Here is a 23805-nt window from a genome sequence, read left to right as displayed (position 1 = left end):
GATACTTAATTAGTTGTTGTCTCTTGCAGGATAGCTCGGAGTTGCCCGTGCGTGATGGTCTTGACGTTGCGTTTCACCTTTAAGCATCCTCAGATAGAAAGCTATTTGATTAGGAAGCATTTGTGCGCGCAAATGCTTCTTTCCAGCCGGACAGTAACAGCCGATGGGACTGTAACAGGCGGTAATAGTTTAGGATTTATACACGGCGCAGTACAACAACGAGATCTCAATGGGTCCCGTCCCGTGCTCCCGTAGAAGTGCTCTCAATAGGTATGTGATAGTAATGTCTGTGAGAAGATTGGCACTTGAACTAACAAATCGTGATCAGGACATTCGCTTAGACAAAAATAAATTCTTAATATGCATGGGCGCCAATTAGGATGAACTGCAAATTAAATTTGCTATATATACCAAAAGACTAAACATAAAAGGGTGACATTAATATGGTCTTTTTTCCGACAGTAAACAAAAGTTAAAGAAGCTTCCGCCGGTATGGTGTCCAATAGAGAGAAAAAATCTAGTGCGCATCCCAAAAATATCGAATGTGGCTGTCATGTCTATGTTGTTCAAAAACGATAACACGATTGGTTTGTCCTCAGGAATACATAATTGAAAGAAATTTTTGCATGAACATGAACCCATAAAAGGAGTTAAGTGCTATTTCAGACTTAATTGACTTCTATTGTCATCATGGTTAGCTCATTCCTATTCTCTGCCGTGTTAATTAAATCCGAGCGGAGGGAGTACAAATGAACTTGCGAAGAGATGCTACCCGCTAAGTCCGTCAGGCGTTGTCACTGTGATCGTGGCTGTGCTCGGTTGGTGTGTCACACGTCGCAGGTTCGTATATCTTGCCGGTATGTCCTATACAACTCGCGGCTGGCCAAAAGGTCCATGGTCTTCCGTATATAACGGTTGAGTTGCATTGTGTCTCCGAATCCATCCTCCTGGCATAACTTTGGCCTCAAGATATGCTGAGAAAAAGAAATGCAAAAAATTTACAACTAATTGCACTCATACCATATTATTATATGCCGTAATTTCGAGCTTTCAAAAAATATGCAATAATTAATGGGCTTGAATCTAAATTTGTTTGGCCCAAAATATGATGGCGTGTGGCATGTGCAAAAAAGAAAAGACCTAAGTCAATAGTGTCATGTGTTGTTCAGACATTATTAGTTCTTTTACACATGCCGTAGGTTGTCATACTTTTAGATAATAAATTTGTAGATGCATAAGATATACCATAATCTATGCCCAATATTTTTTGTTTGAAAACTCGAAAGTGCAACATGCCACGAGACCTGAGGATGTAAGTAGTTGCGAACTTTCAATTTTCCACATCATTAGGTGCAAACTTTAGTGTGGCTAATTAGGAAAGGGGGTGGACACGCCATGCGCCACGATCCTGGAGAAGGCCGACGGAAAACCCAGTGCCTGCAATATGGCAGATTCGTGCGCGGTGGGATGGCCCATTAATGAACGTTTTTTTGTGTGGTTTTACCCTGTCTTGGTTTTTGCTGTTTTCTAGGTGGGCTTTTGCAGTTTTCTAGGTTTTGTGGTTTCATCAAGTTTCCATGTTTTTCTGATTTCGATTTTTTCGGAAATTTCTTCTGATTTAAAAAATATTTAAATTTTAAAGATTGTTCAAATTGAAAAATGCTCGAACTTGATTTTTTTCATTTTTCATGTTCAAATTTAGAAGTTGCTTAAATATATATAAAAATAAACCGAACCTGTTATTGGGCCGCATTTTGGAGCGGCCCATAATCAAAGGCGTGCGTGCGATACTTCTGCACGGACTGAGCATGCGATAGGGGTGAAGCTATACGCCGACCTGGTCGGCTCGTGCGGGTTGCCGCACACCCCAGCGACCAGGTCGGGTAGTTTGGGTCGCGGCCCATTAGTTCAGGTACGATTCTTTTTTCTTTTTCCTTCTATTTTTTCTGTTTCTTTTCTGTTATTAACATTTTTATTTTTTGAAATCTAACATTTTTATGAAACTATTTTTCGAGATTTTTTCAAAATATGAATTTTTTAATTCAATAGTTTTAAAATTTGAACAGTTTTATATTTTGAACATTTTTCAAAAATTAATTTTTTTCAAAATTTGAACATTTTCAGGCTTGAACATTTTTTAAATTTTGAACATTTTTCACGTTTGAACATTTTTCACGTTTTTTAAATTTGAAAGGTTTTTAAATTTGAATGATTTTGAAATTTGAACATTTTTAATTTAATTTTTTTCTTAATTTAAACACTTTTTTAAAAATTCAAATATGAAAAAATAATATAAACAAAACCGAAAACAGAAAAATAAAAACAGAAAAAGGAAACAAAAAAAGAGAAAAGAAAAACGAAACAGAAAAGAGAGAAAAAATGAAAAAGAAAAATACCTACCTGGGCCATGCCCACACACGCGCGGGGATGTGCGGCAATCCGTATACACCGACCAGTCCCTGCTTCTCCTGCACAACGCCGTAGGGCCCATCAACTGGGAGCTGCTTTACACCGACCTGGTCGGTGTATAACATCCACCGACCACCCCCAGGTCTTTGTTGGGCCGGCCCACGATTTGCTGAGACTGGTTTGCTGTGGATTCGGTGCGGACGGGCCGGCCCAAGTTTGTTTTTCTTTTTTCCTTTCTCATTTTTTCTGTGTTTTAAATCTGAACAGTTTCAAATTTGAACAAAAATCGAATTGAACGATTTTCGAATTTGAACAAATTTTAAAAATTGAACGATTTTTTGAAGTTGAACAAATTTTGAAATTGAACGATTTTCGAATTTGAACAAATTTCGAAAATTGAACGATTTTTTAATTTGAATAAATTTTAAAATTGAACGATTTTCAAATTTGAACAAATTTCGAAAATTGAACGATTTTCTAATTTGAACAAATTTCGAAAATTTAACGATTTTCGAATTTGCACAATTTTCGACTTTGAACATTTTCGAATTTGCACACTTTTTGACTTTAAACATTTTTGAAATTTGAAATTTTTTCAGTTTGAACAAACAGAAGAAAGAAAAACAAAATAAGAAAGAAAACAGAAAAGAAAAAGGAAAAAAAAATAAAAAACGAAAAAGAAACAGAAAACCGAAAAGACACAGCGAACTGGGCCTGGCCCATACCCGACCAGGGGGTGTGCGGTGGCCCGTAGCCACCGACCTGGTCGGGGTCGGGTATGGGCCGGCCCATTTGGGTCTGTTTAGCATCTGCAGTTCGTTTTTGCTTTTTTTTTCTGGTTTCTTTTTCAGTTTTCAGTTTTCAGTTTTCTTTTCTTTTTTCTGTTTTCGGTTTTGTTTATATTTTTTTTAGATTCAAAAATTTTAATTCTAAAAAAATTGTTCAAATTGAATTTTTTTTTAAAAATGTTCAAATTTGAAAACCGTTCAAATCTAAAAACTGTTCAAATTTGAAAACCGTTCAAATTTAAAAACAGTTCAAATATGAAATTTGTTTAAATTCAAAAATTGTTTAAAATTTTAAAATGTTCAAATTTAAAATTTGTTCAAATTTAAAAAATGTTCAAATGTAAAATTTGTTCACATCGAAAATTGTTCAAATCCAAAAATTGTTCATATAAAAAAATAAAATTTAGAAAATAATGCTTTCATCACATTGGCATTTTAAATTTTTTAAAAAGAAAAAAATTGAAACAGCAGAAAAGGAGAATAACAGAAAAAAAAACGAAAAAAACGTCACTGGGCCGGCCCAACAGGCACCCTGGGGGGTGCGGTGGCTGGTCCGCACTGACCAGGGTGGTGTATAGCACCTCCCTAGGTTTTCCCCGCAAACCCTATTCTCCGCCCAATGCGGGCGCTATCTGGCGCTCCGCACAGGGCGGAATAGGTTGGGCCAGGCCCATGAACGGGGCAGCTAGTTTTCTTCCTTTTATGGGTTTGTTTTTTTTCTTCTGCTGGATTTTCTTTCGTTTTTTTCTCTGATTTTTTCGGTTTTCCTTCTGATATTCGGTCAGTTTTTTGTAAAAAAAATTAAAACGTGAAAATTTCAAATTTTGAACTTTTTCACAATTGAACTTTTTAAATTTAAACATTTTTAGATTCGAACATATTTGAGATCTGAACATTTTTTAATCCAATTTTTTTTAAACATGAACTTTTTTGAATTTTGAACTTTCGAACTTTTCAGATTTGAACATTTTTTGAACATTTTTCAGATTCGAACATTTTTCAGATTCGAACATTTTTAAATATGAACATTATTTATCCAATTTTCTAAATTTGAAATTTTGAACGTTTCCACATTTGAACTTTTTAAATTTGATTTTTTGCAGATTTGAACATATTTTAAATTTGAACAGATTTGAAAAAAATATATTCAGATTTAAAATATGTTCAAATCTGTACTACAGTACTAGTCTAAATTCAAAATCAACTTTTTCGATTTTGAACTTTTTTCAAGTCTGTACTACAGTACTAGTTCGGATCTGAACTTTTTTCAAATTTGAACATTTTTAACTATGAATATTTTTTTAATCTGAACAAATTTTATGTTTGAACAATTTTCAGGTTTGAACTTTTTTGAATTTGAACAATTTTAAATTAAACAGTTTTTGAATTTGATCAAATTTTTAATTCGATTTTTTTTGAATTTGAACAATTTTTATGCGGATATTTTCCAAGTTCCAACAATTTTCATATTAATATTTTTCGAATTTGAATAATTTTGAAGTTTCAACATTTGTAATATCTGAAGGAAAGAAGGAAAGAACGAGATACTTTACGTGCGTGACAGAGTGTGTAACAGAGTTTGTGACAACAACTTTGGGTATGTGGACGTGTAATGGGCCGAGCCCATCTTAGGTCAGGACACGTGATTCTTGAAGCGGAGGCGAGCACAGTCATCGCTTAAAGCGTTCTATAGGGGCTCCCGGTTTTCCCCCATCAACTAGCTGCGCGGGCAAATGTAGCAAGTCTAAGATGGGCTTGGCAAGGCTAGCCCGTCAATGTTTTATTGGTCCAAGTGTTAGAGCAGGGTACCAGTACCTGAAGGGAAACCTTCGCGAAGGTCAGTCCGGCCCGGAGAAGCCATCCCGCGTGTGACACGTGGTGGGCTAGGAGCCGTCCTGTCCGCGAACGCATGTCAAACGTACACCCCACGACGTACGCCCGCCTGCATTGCATTGCACGAGTACCAGGTCCACGTGTACATCCGCGCTCGTTCGCCCGTCTGCATGCAAAGTACGCCTCGTATCGCCGCGCGATTCACTTGCTAGCTAGCTCACACCAATCCATTCAATTGAGATAACCGGTACAAACAAGTACCTCTGTAGTGTATCCCTGAAACGTGGATGTATTGCTCCAGCCTAGCACAGAACATGACTACCGATCAAACTTACGATTCAGTTACGTACAACACACAAGTACAGTTGTGTATAATACATAAGTACATTTACGTACAACACACGAGTGCAGTTACACACGCGGGCGAGTACAAAAATAATTGCGCACATGAGCAGGTATCATCACACACACAAGTAGGTACGACAGTCGCACAGACGAGTAGCTACATGTTCAAAGGTATAGTCGCCCACACGAGCATGTACAGTCGTGCACACGAGTAAGTACATGTACAGAGGTACAGTCGCCCACACGAGCAGATACAGTCGCGCACACGAGCAAGTACATGTACAGTAGTACAGTCGCGCACACGAGCAGGTACAGTCGCGCACACGAGCAAGTACAAGTACAGTCGCGCACACGAGCAAGTACAATTATCGAGTAAAGGAAAAAATGCACCAAATACACTAAAAACAGAAATATTTTTCAGTTCAAACACGAGTACAGTTAGGTACACATCACGAGTACAATCATACTAGTATTGGAAATACGAAAAACGCGAGGATCTTAAAGTGAAAACGGTTCGTAATTTGAACTTACGGTTCTCAAGATATTTTATTTCGAAAAAATGAATTTGGAAAATAAAAGGGAAAAGCTGACACAACCCAGTCTTCTCTCCTCTCTCATCCCCACTTTGCTTCTTCTTGTGACATGTGGCGAGCAGGGAGAGCACTTCTCAGGGTTTTCCGGCACCACAGTGCAACACTTGTCACATGCGGACCGAGTTGCCTTCTCTTCGCGAAGGTTAACTTTTTTCTAACGATTTCGGTTAGAGCATCTCCAGCCGTTGGAGCTCCCCATGCCGAAATCCGGCGCTACTTAGCGTCGGATGGATGTAACTTTTGGCCTGGGGAGGCCCATATTCCCAGCAGCGAGCCCAGGGTGGATGTAAAATTTGAACAAATATAGGCGACTTCAGACAAAACCAGACGAAATATGTTCAAACATAGGCGAAATTTAGAGATATTTAACAGATATAGGCGAGTTCGTACAAATATAGGACGAATCCGTAATATATTTGAATTCGGCCAGAGGGAAACAAAAACTAAAATTTAAAAACGGTCGTCTTACATGTCGAAACCTTGACGTCGACCCTAACGAGGACGTGTCAGCGTGACACGGAAGGCACCGCCGCCGCCGGCGGCATCCCCAGGACGGGGGAGTTGCCGCCCTCGATGTGCGCGAGCACACTCTCGAGCGTGCGGCCCGGCGCGCTCCACCAGCGGCGGCGGCCGGCGGCGTTGTTACGCGCTGGAGGAGGAGGTCGTCGTACGCTGCGAGTTCCCGTTCGTACCGGCGATAGAAGAACTCGTTCCAGGCGTCGTAGTTGTCGGGGAGGTACCACTCCTTCGCATGCTGCCCGTCGCTGAGGGTGACTCGCACAGCGTCGATCGCGTCGGCTCCCACCGGAAGCGGCAAGATCGGGACGCCCCCCGCGCTCAGGCGCCATCCTCCGGGCGCGCGGAAGTCCGGCGGCGCCGGGTAGCCCGCCATGTGCAGAAGTCCCGCCTCCCACTGGTGTAAGGAACGCCGACCGAAGCCGTTGTTCGCGACGCCTTCACCGTGGCCCGCCATTGCTCGCTGGAGGAGGATTGGGGAGAGAAGACTGGGCTGGAGAGAGAAGGGAGACGACGGTGGTGAATGCGGCCAGACGCGTTAGTTCGGCGATAAATTGAGGGAGCCGCGCCTGAATTGGAGGCGACGACATTAACTCGCCTTGTGGAAGCTACGCGTCCAGCGAAGACTGACCGGCAGCAGACTTTTGCAGCGCGCGAAAGACGATTGGCCTTTCTCACCGACAAGTCGGGGCCTCTCGACATTTCCCGCGTTTTCGTTTCCTACGGACTCCCCGAGCGCTCCCGGGGCGGGGGGGGGGGGGGGGGGGTAACCTAGACTCTCCGGATGGATGAAAGCTCAAATCCGGGCGAAAACAAGGATCCGGAGGCGCGACTACATCGTTTTCGTTCATCCGGATGGATCTTGGGTCTTTCCATGAAGACGGCTGGAGATGCTCGTAGGTCCCTCAGCATGATCGTCATCTCATCTCAAAAGAAAAAAGTATGTCCGCAATAAAAATGTGATTTTTATTCACTTTCCAATTTTCCATGCCGTTTATGCAAGGTCCAACCCGACCGTTGCCTCCTCCTTGGCGATTCAAATCGCACACCATTTCCATTTCCAATCCCAATCCGACCGTTGCAAATCATCCCTCCACTCCACAAGAACTCAAATCCACCTCACAGGCGGGCTCGCACTGCATCCGCCTTCCCCCACTTCGTCTCCCGGATCTCGCCAATCCCAAATCCACCGCAAGCAAGCGGCGAAGCAGCAGCAGCACGATGGTGTCGAGGACGCCCACCAAGGCACCGGCGCCGAGGCCCAGCCCCGCGAAGCCATCGCCGTCGCCAGCGACCAGGCGCCGCCAGACCTTCCGTGCCGGTCGCCGCCCGTCCGCCACCAAGCGTCGGGCGTCCCCGCTCAAGTCCCTCGCGGCGGCCCCCGCCGCCGTCGCCTCCTCCTTCGACCGCTCCGTGCGCTTCTGCCGCCGCCGCCTCTTCAAGCTCTTCGCCCGCCTCGCCGTCATCGGCTCCCCGACCAAGCGGCGGGCCGCGGCCGCGGGGTTCCAGCGCCTCCGCTCCACCCCCACCTCGCTCCCAACCCCCTCGGCGCTGCTCTCCTCCCCCCGCTCCCAACGCCCGAGCAGGGTCCACCCCGCCGCGCTCCCGCCGCCGACGGACCCGTCGAAAAAGACCCTCTTCCTCGACCTCGACGAGACGCTCATCCACTCGCAGACGGACCCGGTCCCGGCGCGGCACGACTTCGCCGTGCGCCCCGTCATCTGCGGCCAGGCCATCACCTTCTACGTCCGCAAGCGCCCGGGCGTCGACGCCTTCCTCCGCGCGGCGGCGGACGCCTTCGAGGTCGTCGTCTTCACCGCCGGGCTGGAGCAGTACGCCTCGCTCGTGCTCGACCGCCTCGACCCCGCCGGCGACCTCATCGCGCACCGCCTCTACCGCGGGGCCTGCCGCGACGGCGGGGACGGCAGGCTCGTCAAGGACCTCTCGGCCACCGGGCGCGCTCTCGGATGCGCCATCATCGTCGACGACAACCCCAACGCCTACGCCCTGCAGCCCGAGAACGCCCTCCCGGTCGCGCCCTTCATCGACGACGCCGATGACAAGGAACTGCAGAAGGTCATTGGGTTTCTGGACGTTGCAGCAGGGTTCGACGACACCCGGGACGCCATCAGACACTACAAGGATCTCGTCAAGGCAAACTGAGTTGAGCCGCCGGTGTTGTTGGACAGATTCAGGCTGAAATTTTCTCCCTTTCCCTTCTTGGGGCACACTGTTGGTTAGGAGATGGATGGTGGTGCGCAGATCTTTCAGGATCTTCCTGAATGCAGTTCGAGGTGATATATCTGTCTATGTGCTTCAGATCAAACTGAAACTGAAACTGTAGAATGTGATCAACTGATGATGATTTTAAATTACAGAATGGAATATCAAGAATTACTCAAACTGGATGCTTCTTCATGTATGTCTGTTTTTTTTCTGGTAACATCCACTGTCAAGTGTTCTTCGATCCACTCTCAAGTGCTCTTTCATCTGTTCATATCTTGCATAACTATTTTGCAAACTCATCTCGTTTTTGTTTCAGACCGCAGACTTGGTTCAGTTTGGGGGTAATTTTCATAGTTCCTATTTGGGGGAATTCTCAGAGTCCCGTATTTATGCATAAAAACTCCTCTTCCTTCCATAGATTTGTAATTTGGTTAAGAGACGGTGGTGCATATTGATCGTTCAGGATATTCCTGAATTCAGATTGCGGAGCTATATTTTTATGTACACCTAACTGAAAATGGGATTGCTGAATGTTGAATAAGTCTGCAAGGAATTTCTCTCGGAGTGTAAATCTGTTATTGGATAAGTTACTCAGGTTTGTGTGATCTTCACTTTTGTCTACGTCTTGCCTAGTTTCTGCCATTTTGGCAAATTCATCTCGATCAGTTTGGTTTCAAATTTCACAAGCATCCGCAAATAACCCATGTGCCAGTGATGACAAACATAATGCGCCACCTTATAAAATATTTAATTTTCTGTTCCCACTAGGTCAAATTGCCAACTATCTGTTCCCACGTTTCCATATCACCAATCTTCTTGAAAGAATATCACATTGGAATATAATCTTTGTTTCTAGGATCACACATGGCGCACATTCCACGTAGAATGACAATCGTAAACATTGCAGAACTGATACATCTGAAAGAGACTAGGCCGAATAGAAAAATATAATCCAAGACGGATTAGCGTGAACACTGTGGCCTTATTAATTAACCCAACTTATAACTAATACCATCTTGTTCATCTGAAAAACTAATTCCATTTCGTACACTCTAAACTCTTACTCCCTCCGATTCATAATAAGTGTCGGAGCTTTAGTTTAATTATATTTGAAGTAAAGCTCTGATACTTATTATGGATCGACAGAAGTATTTGATTTATTGCTCAGATCAAATAGAATCATTAGCCTTACGATCATCTCTCGAGAACTTCACACAAGTGTTGTTTCGTGTAACTCAAGGTCTATTGGAGTAAGGTTCAATTTTATGGCAAATTGAGATAGAAAATACAAGAGGATAGTCCATTGATTTCTTATTTTATTTCTCTTTTCAATAAAGCTATGAGCATCATGAATGCCGTGACCACACTGGTAGGCACACGGAAGTACTCTACTTTATGAGCCATTGGTACGATGATGTTACAAAAAGAGTAACCATCGCACTAAAACACATTTGATGCTTAACGTGACATAAATAATGGTTGTTAGCTGATTTAGGAAAATTCATTATGGACTTCGAAGTGTTGCAAAAAAATTCACGAAATTGTTAACCAGTGCCAAAAAAAAGGGGGATCTATCTATTCCTACTGAGATATTTTATACCTAAAATGATTTTGAAATCTCCGGAAAAAAAATCAACTGTGAAGAGTGCAGTACAGTATGTTGCAAAATACATGTTGCATTTTTTAACCATGTTGTGCATCTTACAGTTTTCCACTAAACTGAAGTTGTGTTTTCCAGAAATCTACCTAAGAAAATAGTAGGGGGCTTAGGATAAGCACGACCGAAAATATATCTCTGGAAGTTATAATGTTGGTAAAATTTGACCATAGTTGTGATGGAAAATTTGTTTTACTTTGTCAAAAGAAAAATATTCCTCTCTGACATTTGAAAGAGGAGATAGTGCTTGGTCCGACATGAACCATGTATATATCCAATTAATTGTGAACTTTCTACATGTGTATTATGTTTTTAAAGTCCTAGTTTTGGATGTCAATTTTGTAAATCTAGAGTTTCCATATAAATGCATACGGCTGAAATATGGCTACCCTGAAAGGAGAAAATATAGAAGCCCGGATTTCTAAGTGCAAAAAATTCAAAAAATATATTGTGTTCTCTTGTGTTTATGTTCAAGGCACAAATAGTTATATTTTAGTCCAACATTTGTAGGTTTTTTTTAGCTTGTCTTGCCCGTATGCTTTTTTTTACATATTTAGGAAACAGTTGTGGGGCGGCAGGGAAGTGCGTGTGCAAAACATGATTTTGTACTCAGAAAAGTACTTGTTTTTCTTCTCTTTGGTACTCAAGGATGTGAAATCATCCTCGAAGACACAAAGAGTGGTTAGAGCGGCCAATATGCGAAATAAAAAAATTATATACACATGACTTGTGTTAGATATGATTTTTCCCGGTATATGCCACATGCGCATGTTGAACGTCAAGAGAACTTACACTAAATATGAAACCAGCTAATATACAACTATCCACATAGTCTCAGCTTTTCTTGTATTGGTGGTATTACCCCTGTCATCAAAATAGACCATATATTACTGGAATATAAAATACAAAAAGTCTCTTGCATCACTCGAAGTGTACCCAACCGACCAAAATGGACCATGGCCCCTTGAACATCATCCACATGTGCAAATCATAGAAGTTGTTGCAAATTGGGTTCACGTGATACAAATACTTCCATGGAAGGTTGAAAAAGGAACAAATGTGTTTAGGAGGTGACATGTGTCACTAGTAGGAAAAAGTCTGCCGTTTGCGTGCCAATTTGGCCTACCCGTCGCGGGTGCCGGCTCGCGATTGGTGCCTCGCCAGTGCTACGAGCTGCTAGTCTCGTGCTCTACCGGCACACGGCTAGTAGTCCCACTACCGATCGCGTGCGCCCTTGGCACGCTGCCACTAAGTTTACTGGCAGCGCACCATGCGGCACGCGACTAGTATCCCGCATGTTGCGCGGCCGCATATTTTTCTAGCATATTCCCATTGTTTACAAAGGTATATAATAATATAAACATATATAACATTAATTACACTACAAAGCTAAGCAAGTGATCAAGTCATTACATTGAGCACAATAGATCAAATCATTACACTACAAACCTAGCAAGCTAACTAGTGGCCAAGTCATTATATACATTGAGCATAATAGCCAAGAGACCAAATCATTCCACCGTTTCTGGCTCCACGGGTGGATAATACACAACGACTCCGTCAGTATCTCTAGGATCGTGAAACTCACCATCGGATGAGGAGGAGGTGTCCCGCTGTTTATAGTGGAATTAGGTCTCCCCGAATAAATTATCTAATTAAAATAAACACGTAGTCCCTAACTCCATCCCGTAGCGTTCTATCATCTCCTTCCAACTACACCCATGAAAATAGGTTCGGTCACCTCATTGGTGACTTCAACAACAAAGGTCCTCTCCGTTGTGGGCAGTGTGTTCTGCTGGATGATGACTTCAAACGTTCCTAATTGGTTAATGGTTCTATGTACATGCTCTATGAAGTCACGTCTTGCACTACATGGAATAACCTAAACAGAACTACGGAAGAAACAACAATTCGATCAAAGATACAAGTCAACTAATTAGACTAAAACATACTGACATGGTTTTATTGTCCTCTATGAAAAGTATATAAAGCTTTTTATCCATGCCAAAAAGCCATTTGCTACATATATAACGGTTGGGTTATATTAATAATTATAGCATACTATAGCATATAAATCTATTGAACCCAAAAAATGAACTTCAAATAAAGCCTCATATTTATACTGAACCCAAAAAAAAATTATAGGGATAGGGTCAGCGAGCCAAGTACGATGCACGAGATTTGTATTTGTGCATATAACAAGGCTCGCTGACACCACCTAGGATCACTGCAAAAAAAATCTAATCATCGACCATATGACAAATATTATGGATTTAAAATTAACTTCAAATAAGGTCTCATATTTATCAAAAATCGCAGAGATGGGGTGCGTGAAGCAAGTGCGATATGCATAAGATTTGTATTGTATTTGTGCATATGACAAGGTTCGCTCACACCACCTCGCAATTACTGCCAAAAAAATTAATCATCAGCCATTACAAATATAGCATACATACAAATATATATAGCTAGCATACAATATATAGCATACAAATCTATATAGGTAGCATAGAAATATATATAATTAGCAAACAAATCTAAATAATTAGCAAACAAGTCGTATGGTGGGGGAAGGTGGAGGTGGCGGCGGCGACGGTGGTCATAGGGGCCGTGGCGGCGCGGGCGGTCGGCAGCGACTCGTCGGGGAAGACGACGGCAACATGTATGGGAAGGTGGCGGCTAGGGTTGGATTTTGATCGAATGAGGGAAATAGAGGAGGAGTGGCTATTAGTACTAGGACCGCTTTGTGGGAAAGAATAGTCGCGTGCCACCATACGGCATGTTGCGGATATGTTACTAGCCGATTGTGAAACGGAGGGCACGCTGCGGCTAAGTTAGTAGCCATGTATGTAAGAGAGCAACTTGTGGCCAAGTTAGTAGCCGTGTGCCGTAACGAGGCGCGCTGCGGATAGAATATTAATCGCGAGCTGCTTCTGGAGCACGCTGCCAATAGTCTAGCCCCTGCTGGGTGGATCTGACCATAAGACGAGCTCTTCGAAGATGTCTTATAAGTGGTAGCTAAATAGCTATAAGCATAAGACATCTTTGAGAAGCTCTGCCATAGGATCTTCCCACGATCAATCAATGAAAATCGTGTTTTGAGAGAGTATGACATGAGAACATGCATATATATTGCACCTATATTAGTGCGATCACTATTCTTATTGTCTCATACAGTGCAGCCATTTTGATGCATCGTGCGAACTCTCGGAAAAGAGAAGATAATGTGTTGGTTAGGTATGGGCATAGAATACCAGCCGCGTACCGAACTGTGGCACGCTGCACTATCTTCATAACTGTCGCGTGCCGCCATCAGCGCGCGCTGCAGTAAATTTCTTGTCATCTGTAGAGGTGGTCCCCACTTACTAGTCGCGTCTGACCCATGAACGCACGCTGCGATAAAGTCGTTACTAGTCATGTGCGGCTTCCACACACTCTGCTATAAATAACAGTCGTGTGCGCGAGAAGCCGCCTCCTTCCATAAATCGTGCCCCTATAGCTTTTTTCCTACTAGTGTGTCATACCACGTTGTCAGGTGGCATGCACCAACGTCTGTAGAATTTATAGATCACCGCCTACGTGCCTGAGAATTTAATGTAAAGTTCCTATTCAATGTTTGAGACTAATCCCAAATCCCCTCTCATGAAATGCCTAATTATAGCACCCAGACAAGCATCAACGGGACTGCGAGATGAAGAAGCTAGAGTGAGTGCAACAGTATGCACAGGCATGGGGTCGATGTCGACGGCGATAAGGGTGGCAAGCTGTAGCATCCTTTGAAGGGCATGCTTGGTAGTGGCTACGACAATGGAAGCATGATCGACATCGACGAGTGGTCGTAGTTGATTGGTACTGCGTACTAGGAACCACATGCATTAAAAGAGTTGGTTAAATCTACTGAATTTGATGGATTCACATAATTCCTCTCAATTTGTACTTAATTTTATGCTTAAATATGTAGCACTAAAAATAACTGATTTTTTATCCATTTTTCTACATTATATAAAACTCAAGCAATGCAATAAAGATTGGAAGCAAATTGTGATGCAACGGTGTGCTTGTGTGGGGAATAATTAGTGCATGAGTAGGATGATTGGAGACATATCAAAAGAGAATTTCAATTTTAAACATGACATTGAGGCGTTGAAGGCTATGATACTGAGGTACATAATAGAGAACTATGAGTGCAAATAGAATTTGTAGATTAGAGATAGAGATAGAGAAGAAGGTTTTGTGATGTTGTTTGTTGTATGTGTTGTATATGTCGTGGGTGCGCTTTGTGTTAATGGGTTTGTGTGAATGCTGCAGTGTATATGTTAGACACATGAATGTTTGAATTAAATAAAGTGGAGGAATTTCATATGATTTTGGCATTTTTATATGGAATTGGTAACAAGTATTGCTGGTAAGAAAATGCACATGTGGAATATATACCATTACAAAAGTGGAATATATAACATAACAAAAGCTATGTTCAATTACCTTTGCTTGTTCCGCCAACCAAACAACAAGTGGTGGCATAACAAAACATAGGTTTCCATTTTCATTTTCAGGACATGAAACCAATTTTACTATTGACCTAAATCTTGGAGGAAAACAAGAAGCCAAGTTCATGGTGAACTAAGCCAAACATCTAATGAAATCTTTTGTTGTCTGTTCAATACTTCATGGAAATAAGTTAGTACATATTGGTGGCGTCCTTGTTGCTCATCACCAAACAACAAGTAGTGAGCTGATCGACGTCCTCTATTAGATGTGTTTCTTCTTGCTCTGCATGTTGCATAGTTGCAGATGAGCTTGGTCCATCCCGGTCAACTTTTATGTTCTTTCTTTTCCCTCTTCCTTTAGCTCTTACTCTTTCAGCTTCTACACTTCTATTTGTGACTGCACTCCAATCACCCTACCTTTTCCCCTTAGGACTCCTCTGGTCATTGAAAATGTCACTCATGCAGGTGGGATTGAGTCACTTCCATTTATGCAAAGAACTTTCGTGAGGCAAGGGGTCATGTGATCTTAGAAGGGAAACATGTTCTCTTTCATGTGCATATGTGATATAAGAATTAATTAAAATTATATTTAATAACTAAACATAGAGAAAGTATAAAAAATCTAGAAAAAATGACAACAGTTCAATAAAATGAACTTAATGACTAAAACATAGAGAAACCAGAATAAAAAATTATGAAAATAACATAAAATACTAAAAATATTTAAAATCACAAAAAATATGATAAGTTCAGGAGTATTAAATACAATAATTTTTAAAAAATACTAAAAAAATTAAAATTAGGAAAATATTTTAAAATCGGGACAGTTTTTTCATATTTAAGGCTAGAAATACTAGATCCTAGCATATCCGATGCACAAGCATGTCAACTTGATTGCTTTGGTCCATGGCAGGTTTTGGATTTTCTAGAATATTTTTTTTCCAAAATTAAGTAACGGCTAAAATAAGGATGTTGCCCTGCGTCACACAAACATGTATGATATTAGCACGACCTCATTTCTAAAATTAAAAGACACAAATAAAATTAGTACATTGATACCATAAAAAATATTTGACATTAATACATAACTACATAATATTCATTACCACAACCCAGACAGTTCTTCATCACAAATACAATGCCATATGGCGTAAATTAGCACAAGATTCAGCAAAAAAGGTACAACCTTTCCCTACTTCCACTTTATCTTATTCATCAACGTACATTAGAAAAATAGGGAAAACAAGGCATTATCTTTAGATCATGAAAACAAGTAAAATCAAACCTGCATTACTAATTAAGCATCAAATCTAATCAAAACACGGCCCCACAAAAATAGTGCGGCCATCGCAAAATCTGGTTCTTCCATGGCTAAAGCAAGGGGCCAATAATAACGCATAATCATGGTTGTAACATAGGGGAAAGATTCATGGCATACATATGATGACTACAAGTCCATAGGTATATTGTAGCTAGTTTCAAAAGTAAGAGTATCAAATCACGAAGAGCTATTTGGTTAAGGTCTTTATGCCCCTCGTCAATATCCATCTAAGGATACTTGTAATCTGCCCTTGATTCCAAGTACGAGTATTTTAAACAGAGTTGTTTGGTGTGTAAGTGATACTAAAAAGTAAAGTAAAAAAAAGAAAGACAATCACAAAAATAGTAATGAAACTTCCGTAAGGAGAAGTATTATCAGGGAATGTAGGATCCACTTCTACCATTTGGGGAGAGTTCCATAAATAGATCATCCCAGGCAAGACATATTATATTTCATCTCGAATAACCACCGCAATTATCGTAAGCAAGCCACTCTGATCCCTCACAATTAAGGGTTTCCCCATGGATATTGATATGAGCTTTGTGAATCTCTCCTTATCTCCTTTGACCATATGAATAGCACACCGGCATGTTATGTCACTTAGCACCGTACATAATACCACATATCCAAAGGTAATTCCCTATCTAATTACGAAGATAAATATTACATGGTCGACTTCATATAATATCTAGAGAGAAAACCAACACATAATCGGGAGCCAAATTATAAATCATCTTTATATCATATCATAATGTTTCTAGGGTTTCTGCATCTCCCCAAGACAAGGTAAATTACTCGCTCATGGAAGCAATCAACAACATCATCATAGGCATGTGGAATGAATACAAATGTATCGATGAATACAAGTGCAAATCCACAATAGCAATTAGAATTACAACGAGATAAGAGTAAATGAGATGGGATGGTGATGGTGATGGAGATACAACGGTTGATGATGGGGATGATGCCTTGGCATGTAATGGTAGAGAAACTATTCGACGAGGCGGAGGCGGTGCCACATGGTACGGGCACGTGGTATGGGCAGGCCCTGCCCGTACCGATGGTTGTTAAACCTTCTGGACTTGCCTCTAGCATTGCCTCTTCATCCAGGTGCGTGGAAAATCAATTATATAACTTTTGTAACTTCAAGTTATCATATTTATGTCCAATATAACAAGTCCAAATGATATGTTCATCAATACCTTCATAATTTGGGATCCAGTGGAAACAAGCATAAAAGATGAGCGTGTGCGCCGTAAAATGCCAAAGTCCTGGAAGACAAAGGGATGAGGAAAATATTGAGAATAGTTTCCAATATTTTCCTCACCCCTTGGTCTGCCGAGGTGGGTGTTATTACCTCTAACTATGCATGCGCATATGAGTTTTCTTTACTACTAGAAGAATAACCTGCCCGACATTTCCATATAAAGATTTTATTTCAATGTGTATGGTATTTTGACTTCTAGGTGTACTTGTATAGAATGTACCTGTCTACGTAGATACCATAAATGGATGTCAATTCTTAGGAGCTTTTGACTTCTCTCTCATTTTTTTGACAAATCTTGTGACTTCTCGGTGACTTGTACTGAATGCCATGATGAGCGTCAACAAGTGCGGCATACAAGGATTTTCCACACAATGTGATCGATGCTGCTAGTTGCTACTCGTGTATACAGGATATGCATCCCCATAGACCCCACAAACCGTTTGTATTCGTATGGCTGCTCTGTCAGTGACCATCGCGTTTGGAACTCTCTTGAATTACTCCCGCTTTGTTGGGACATATATGGCGTACGGAGTTCGGAGTTGTGATGCAATTCTTCAAAAGAACTTGCGTATGCATAGCCACCATTCCCGTGCTATATGCCAGATACGGTGGTCAACGGAAGAAATCACGAGGATAACATTTTGCTAGTACACACATGGACCTCGCTATCTAGCTGGAGCATGGAACCCTCGAAGCTATAAAACAGAAGCAGAGGGATCTTGATCGACACGCAGACCAAAGCTAGAGAGATAGACAGAGAGCGCTTGCGAGTGCGGTTGCCAGAGCGAGCGAGAGAGAGAGAGAGGAAGAGGGAGAGCATGGCAGCAGGAGGAGAGCACGGAGCCAATGGGCTGCAAGAACACGCCGGAGCTCTGGAGGAAGGCAGAGGAGGAGAGAACCAAGCAGGGTGCGAAACTTCAGAGCAGACGCTGAACAGAACTGGCAAGCAGCCCATGCTCTCTGTCCAATTCGTCCAGAAGGTATGTTCTGCATATGCAACTACTCAACCAAGAGGAAATTTTCTTCTTGTTTTCCTTCCCCAATTCTTGCATGTTTATCCAGAAAAAAGCTGTTCGCTCCCATGATCCAGGTAAAAGAAAAGCAGACTAGATTTTTTCCTTTTTCCTATTTTCTTGAGGAAATTAGATAGAGCAGATTTCAAACACTGGAAGAGTCAAAGGAATGGACAAAGATAAGAACAAAAAATTGAGCTTTTCGCGCGGTTTGATCTGCAAGGAACATGTGAGTGTATACCGGTCCAAGTTTGACAATACTATAATCTTGCGGCTGAGGGAAAAGTCCATACAACTATTTGTTCGTGTCTGCAAGTGTTTGCTGCAAGCCTCGCGTCTCTATCGTGCTGCTACATCCAGTCCTCGCATTACGACATTTGGTCACCACATCACACCAGCTGCAACGCCTATCCAGCCATTAACAATTACTCGTAGAAAGCAACTTGGACAAGCAAGTTAAAAATTATCTGAACGCGACATTCTTGGATCATGGGCGCAGATCCTCGCCGAGATCTTCGGGACCTACATGCTCATCTTCGCCGGCTGCGCGGCGGTGGCGGTGAACCTGAGGACGGGCGGCACGGTGACGTTCCCGGGCATCTGCATCACCTGGGGCCTCACCGTCATGGTAATGGTCTACTCCGTCGGCCACATCTCCGGCGCGCACTTCAACCCCGCCGTCACCTTCGCCTTCGCCACCTGCGGCCGCTTCCCGTGGAAGCAGGTAGGTCGAAGCTGCAGGAACTGCACATACTGCAGGAGTTCTGTCGGAACGTTCTCCGTCTCAAGGTGCTTGCTGCTGATGGTGGTGCAGGTTCCGGCGTACGCGGCGGCGCAGCTTCTTGGGTCGACGGCGGCGAGCATCACGCTACGGCTCATATTCGGGACCGAGCACTTCTTCGGGACGGTGCCGGCGGGATCGGACGTCCAGTCGCTGGTGCTGGAGTTCATCATCACCTTCTACCTCATGTTCGTCGTCTCCGGAGTTGCCACGGACAACAGAGCCGTAAGTACTGATCCATTGGAATCATGCGCAAACTACATTTTCCACATTCACACTGAGTTTTGTTTTCAGACTTCAGGTCTATTCCCGCAATTTTGCGAGATTCCCAAAGATAAATTTGACTTATTTTCAAATCGATTAAATGCTACTAGTTCCTTTCAAGACTTCAACTAGAGTACTGCCATATTATTGGATGATGACTGATTAGCAGTGTGATCATCGATCAACTGCATGATTGCATTGTCTCAACTGTCCCCTGCCTATCGATTTACGGTGTCTCAACTGCGACTCATATCTCCATTGCATCGTCTCAACCACAACTCATCGCTCAACTGCAGTTGACGAACATGTAGTACTGGTTAGAAAATAATCAATAACTCAATTTTCCCCTCTTGCAGATTGGTGAACTCGCCGGCCTGGCCGTTGGAGCTACTGTGGTACTAGTGGTGCTCTTTTCCGGGTACTTCACGCTAGCTACTGTCTTCACTCTATTTTACTCGCCATTTGGACATTGGTTTTCAACAATGTCATCTTTTAATCGAAGCTTTTTTTGACCAGTTCCTTCCTTAGATATATGATGATTGCAGGTGTCGCTCATTGTCAATAGCTACCCAATTTACCAAAAAAAAAAAGTTTACATCAAACTTATGCCTTTTCATGACCATGTAACTAATGATCATGACGTCACACAGATGCATATTAAAAAAGTTAAAAACTAGTATAAACTTTTTCTTAATTGTTATACAGAACAAATGTTGCACCCACATTGTCCCTTGAAACATAGCATGTTCTGTAATTATTGTATACTTATAAAGAAAATTGTTATTATTTTGAATATCCAAACTTTAATTTAATATGAGATCATGCAATTCTAAATTATAGGTTAATGATTTCTTGCTCAAAGAAAAAACATCTACAATTATTTTAGTATTCATTGTAGTATCATTAAAACATTTCCAAACTCGGCATGCAAATCTGATTTTTATAACTTAAGATATTATATAAGAATTGAAAATATTTGAATTAAAATGCATAATAGAATTACCCAATTTTCAAAAAAGCTGTTTTCATCAAACTTGTGATTATGATGTCACGCTGACGCATATTCAAAAACATAGTTTTAAGAAATTTCTTAAGCGCTGGAATTTTTTTATCGCACATTGTCCCCCAAAACATAGCGTGTTCTATTTTTTTTTGTAAACTTACAAAGAAAATTATTATTGTGTTGAATCTGCAAACTTTAATTTCATTTAAGATCTTGAATAGATCATTCTAAATTAATTTCCAATGCTTTCTTGTTCAAACAAAAAAAAATCTGCATTTATTTTAGTATTCATTGTAGTATCATTAAAATATTTCCAAACTCACATGCAAATCTGATTTTTATAGCTTAAAATTTTACATAAGATCTAATAAGAATTGAAAATACTAGCATTGAAATGCATAATAGAATTTTAGGGGCATAAATATTTTGATTAATACCTACACTATAGGTTTGTAGTGGTGTAAACATGGTTTGCAACACTACTAGGGGCTAACAACTACATGGAAGTAGTTTTCATGATAAATCTAGAGTAGTATCGACAACAACAACAACAAAAAATCTAAGAATGGGATGTGAGCTTTCTTACAGTTGGGCAACAGTTTCTGCAAAACTGACTGAGATGTGATATGCAGGCCAATATCAGGAGCGTCCATGAACCCGGCAAGAACCATCGGTCCGGCGATTATCCTCGGCCGCTACAAGGGCATCTGGGTGTACATCGTCGGGCCGGTCTGCGGGGCGGTGGCCGGCGCGTGGGCCTACAATCTCATCCGGTTCACCGACAAGCCACTGCGGGAGATCACCAGAACCGGATCCTTCTTGAAAAGTGCAAGGAGGAGCTAGCACGGATGAACACTGGTTTCGCAGTGTTGTTGGTTGAACCTTAGTGTCATGCTGATGAAATGCCGTACAGTAGTAAATCTGCGATCGCATAGTTAACTTGTTCACCCTTCTTCTGTTGGTTGTTTCATTACACATCTGTATATTTGCGTGTATCGTTTGGCTTAGCCGTTGCAGGATTGGACACCTAATTGTATATTTTTCGTTCCGATGAAGAAAGGTGTGAGCACGCTCTGCAATTCAGAACTTCTCGGATGATGCCACAAACTTACTTATGTTATTTTTTCCCAAGAGACAGGGTTGTTAACACTACACCAACGAGAGCTAACTCATCCGGCTATCGAATCAGAGCCATCTCTTAACACAGTTGTGTGCATTGGAACCCAAGAATTTCCCAGCAAACAGCATACCACGAAATTCCCGCGTTCCAAAACAGAGCTTCTAGAGCCACTGATTACAGTTACTTCCCATCAATCGCCACTGATTGCCCCCTTGTTTAGCTATCCCATGATCTACCTAATTAAGTTGAGTCACCATTGATCGCCAGTTCGCCACACACCTGACCAACAGAAATCATGTCAGTGTCTGGCACGATAGCTCCCTGCCTTTCCCTCCCTATAATGACTAGAATCATACTAGTATCATTTTCTCCAAGATACGTATCTTCTGAATTGCACTAGCATTTCCTCCGGCGCTTTGCGATGGTCAGCTGATCCGCCGGGAAGCAGTATCGGAGAGAATTGTCCGGGGAGCTGATGTCCGGCACGAAGGCGCTGCTGTCGGAGTCACCGTAAGAGCCCGGCCGCCTCTGCCAGTGGAGGCCTGAGGCCGTCGGTGGGGACGGGAGCTCCGGCACCGACCACTGCATCTCCGGCACCTGTCCGAAGAGCTCTTCGGCGTTCCGGTCGTCCGACGAGGACATGTAGTACGGCGAGCCGCCGCTGCTGCCTCCTTGCTTCCCGCTGTCAGCCTGGAAATTCTATACATGTTCATGTCATAGCACGGTCAGATAACTGAAAATAGGAATATCAATCGGGAAGTAACTAGTGCTCGACGATTACCTTGGAGGTGCCGCTCTCGCCGAAACCGAACCCGCCGCTGAAGTTGCTGAAGCCGCCGAAAAATTCGCCGAGTGGCCAGTCCATCATGCCACCCTGGCCGCTGAACGCCGGCGCCCGCGGGCTCCGTTTTGGTGGCGAGGCCCTGCTTGCGGCCTCAGCGTGCCGCTTCGCCGGTGAGCCGAACTGCTCGTTCACGGCTGACCAGTTTGGGAAGCTACCAACGGCGCCGGCTGTTTCCGGCGTTGCGGTGGCCGTGGCCCAGCTGAACTCGCCATCACTGTAAAGAGGGGCCTGTAGGTCGCTCTTCGGAGGTGGAGCAGGCGACGGCTCCGGCTGATCAGGGGAGCAGTCGTCCTGCTCATCCAGGCTGACCTGGACGCCGGTGAGCAGGAAGCGGCGGTGCGCGGACACCAAGTCATTGGCCGTGTGCACGGCCACGTCGCAGCCCCTGCACAGCAGCGCGCGGTCCTCGAGGCAGAAGAAGTAAGCGTGGCATTCCTGGACCGCCGCCGGCGAACAAAGATCAACGAAAATCAGTCCGAAATTCCGTAACCAAGAAAACAAGAGCGATCTAACAAGGACGAGAAAGAAGCGTTCGCGCGCGCGCACCTGGCATATGTCGCACTTGGGCGGCGGCGCAACCGGGGCGGCGCTGCCGGGGGAAAGGAGAGGGAGACGCTGGTGCTTCTCTGCAAGGCGGTTGGCGGCGTGGACGTCGCGATCGCAGCGGTCGCACAGGGCGGCCTCGTCGGCGCAGCAGAGCACGCGAGCCTCTGCCAGGCGCTGCACAGCACCTTCATGTAGTTACTTCGAACGTATCAGTTAGCTCAGCACGAGGTCGATCGATCGTCTTCCTTGCAAACTGAATGGAGGCGCGCGAGGGATCAATGGCTGTGGTGTGAGAGGGCGGCATGGGGTGGCGGTGCCGTATTATGGAGGCGCGTGGGTGGAGGGAGGCATGGGAGGGAATGGAATGATTCGTGGGCCGAACGAAGCGGCGACGTCGCTGCTTCCTATAGGCCTACATCTCAACGCTTAATGGCCGCAAAAATTGTAACCCAAAATATTCAACTTTCAGTTTTTCTAGTATTCCTATATTTCCATGTCATCCCTCATCCATGGCTCCCTGCTTCATGTATAGCGACAGCATTAAGTGGTTGTGAGGAAACACAGTTGAACATGTATGAAAATACTTAAATTTTTTTTAGAAAATAAATTCTTATTGATATTTGCCTTCTTTTTTTGCGAAACAAAGATCAAACGCAGCTCACTATTATCTTGCTAAGATTGGCTCTTTCTCTCTCTCTCCCTCTAACTGCAAGATATTTTGGTTTTAACCCCTTTTTCCATAGGAATGCTCTCTCTCTCTCTCTCTCTCTCTCTCTCTCTCTCTCTCTCTCT

General features: G+C 43.0%; 2 protein-coding genes and 1 pseudogene across 3 annotated transcripts; 2 read left to right on the top strand and 1 right to left on the bottom strand.

The window, feature by feature from the left end:
* Nucleotides 1-7519: 7519 nt before the first annotated feature.
* On the top strand, nucleotides 7520-9318 carry LOC127295911 (uncharacterized). 2 transcript variants are annotated; one of them, XM_051325929.2, is made up of 3 exons: nucleotides 7520-8778; nucleotides 8863-8923; nucleotides 9027-9318. In XM_051325929.2, exon 1 carries the CDS (start codon nucleotides 7706-7708, stop codon nucleotides 8645-8647), a length of 942 nt encoding a protein of 313 aa, XP_051181889.1. In that variant the 5' UTR covers nucleotides 7520-7705; the 3' UTR covers nucleotides 8648-8778; nucleotides 8863-8923; nucleotides 9027-9318. The 2 variants fall into 2 exon arrangements, with proteins under 2 accessions (XP_051181889.1, XP_051181881.1); XM_051325921.2 differs by having other exon boundaries at nucleotides 8863-9318.
* Nucleotides 9319-17996: 8678 nt separating this feature from the next.
* On the top strand, nucleotides 17997-21589 carry LOC127295904 (aquaporin NIP1-3). The gene is made up of 5 exons (XM_051325909.2): nucleotides 17997-18422; nucleotides 18955-19179; nucleotides 19270-19461; nucleotides 19857-19918; nucleotides 21136-21589. Exons 1-5 carry the CDS (start codon nucleotides 18261-18263, stop codon nucleotides 21344-21346), a joined length of 852 nt encoding a protein of 283 aa, XP_051181869.1. The 5' UTR covers nucleotides 17997-18260; the 3' UTR covers nucleotides 21347-21589.
* A 9-nt stretch (nucleotides 21590-21598) lies between these two features.
* Nucleotides 21599-23396, bottom strand: LOC127295897 (B-box zinc finger protein 22-like; annotated as a pseudogene).
* Between the last annotated feature and the right edge of the window lie 409 nt (nucleotides 23397-23805).

The sequence above is a fragment of the Lolium perenne genome, chromosome 1 (genome assembly GCF_019359855.2).
Source record: "Lolium perenne isolate Kyuss_39 chromosome 1, Kyuss_2.0, whole genome shotgun sequence".
NCBI classification, from domain to species: domain Eukaryota; kingdom Viridiplantae; phylum Streptophyta; class Magnoliopsida; order Poales; family Poaceae; genus Lolium; species Lolium perenne.
This window is presented reverse-complemented; position numbering and strand designations above follow the sequence as displayed.

Coding starts and splice junctions, on each gene's coding strand:
- LOC127295911 (XM_051325929.2), top strand. CDS start 7,706: ATGGTGTCGAGGACGCCCACCAAGGCACCGGCGCCGAGGCCCAGCCCC.
- LOC127295904 (XM_051325909.2), top strand. CDS start 18,261: ATGGCAGCAGGAGGAGAGCACGGAGCCAATGGGCTGCAAGAACACGCC. Junction 18,423..18,954: donor CTGTCCAATTCGTCCAGAAG/GTATGTTCTGCA, acceptor TCATGGGCGCAG/ATCCTCGCCGAGATCTTCGG. Junction 19,919..21,135: donor CTAGTGGTGCTCTTTTCCGG/GTACTTCACGCT, acceptor TGTGATATGCAG/GCCAATATCAGGAGCGTCCA.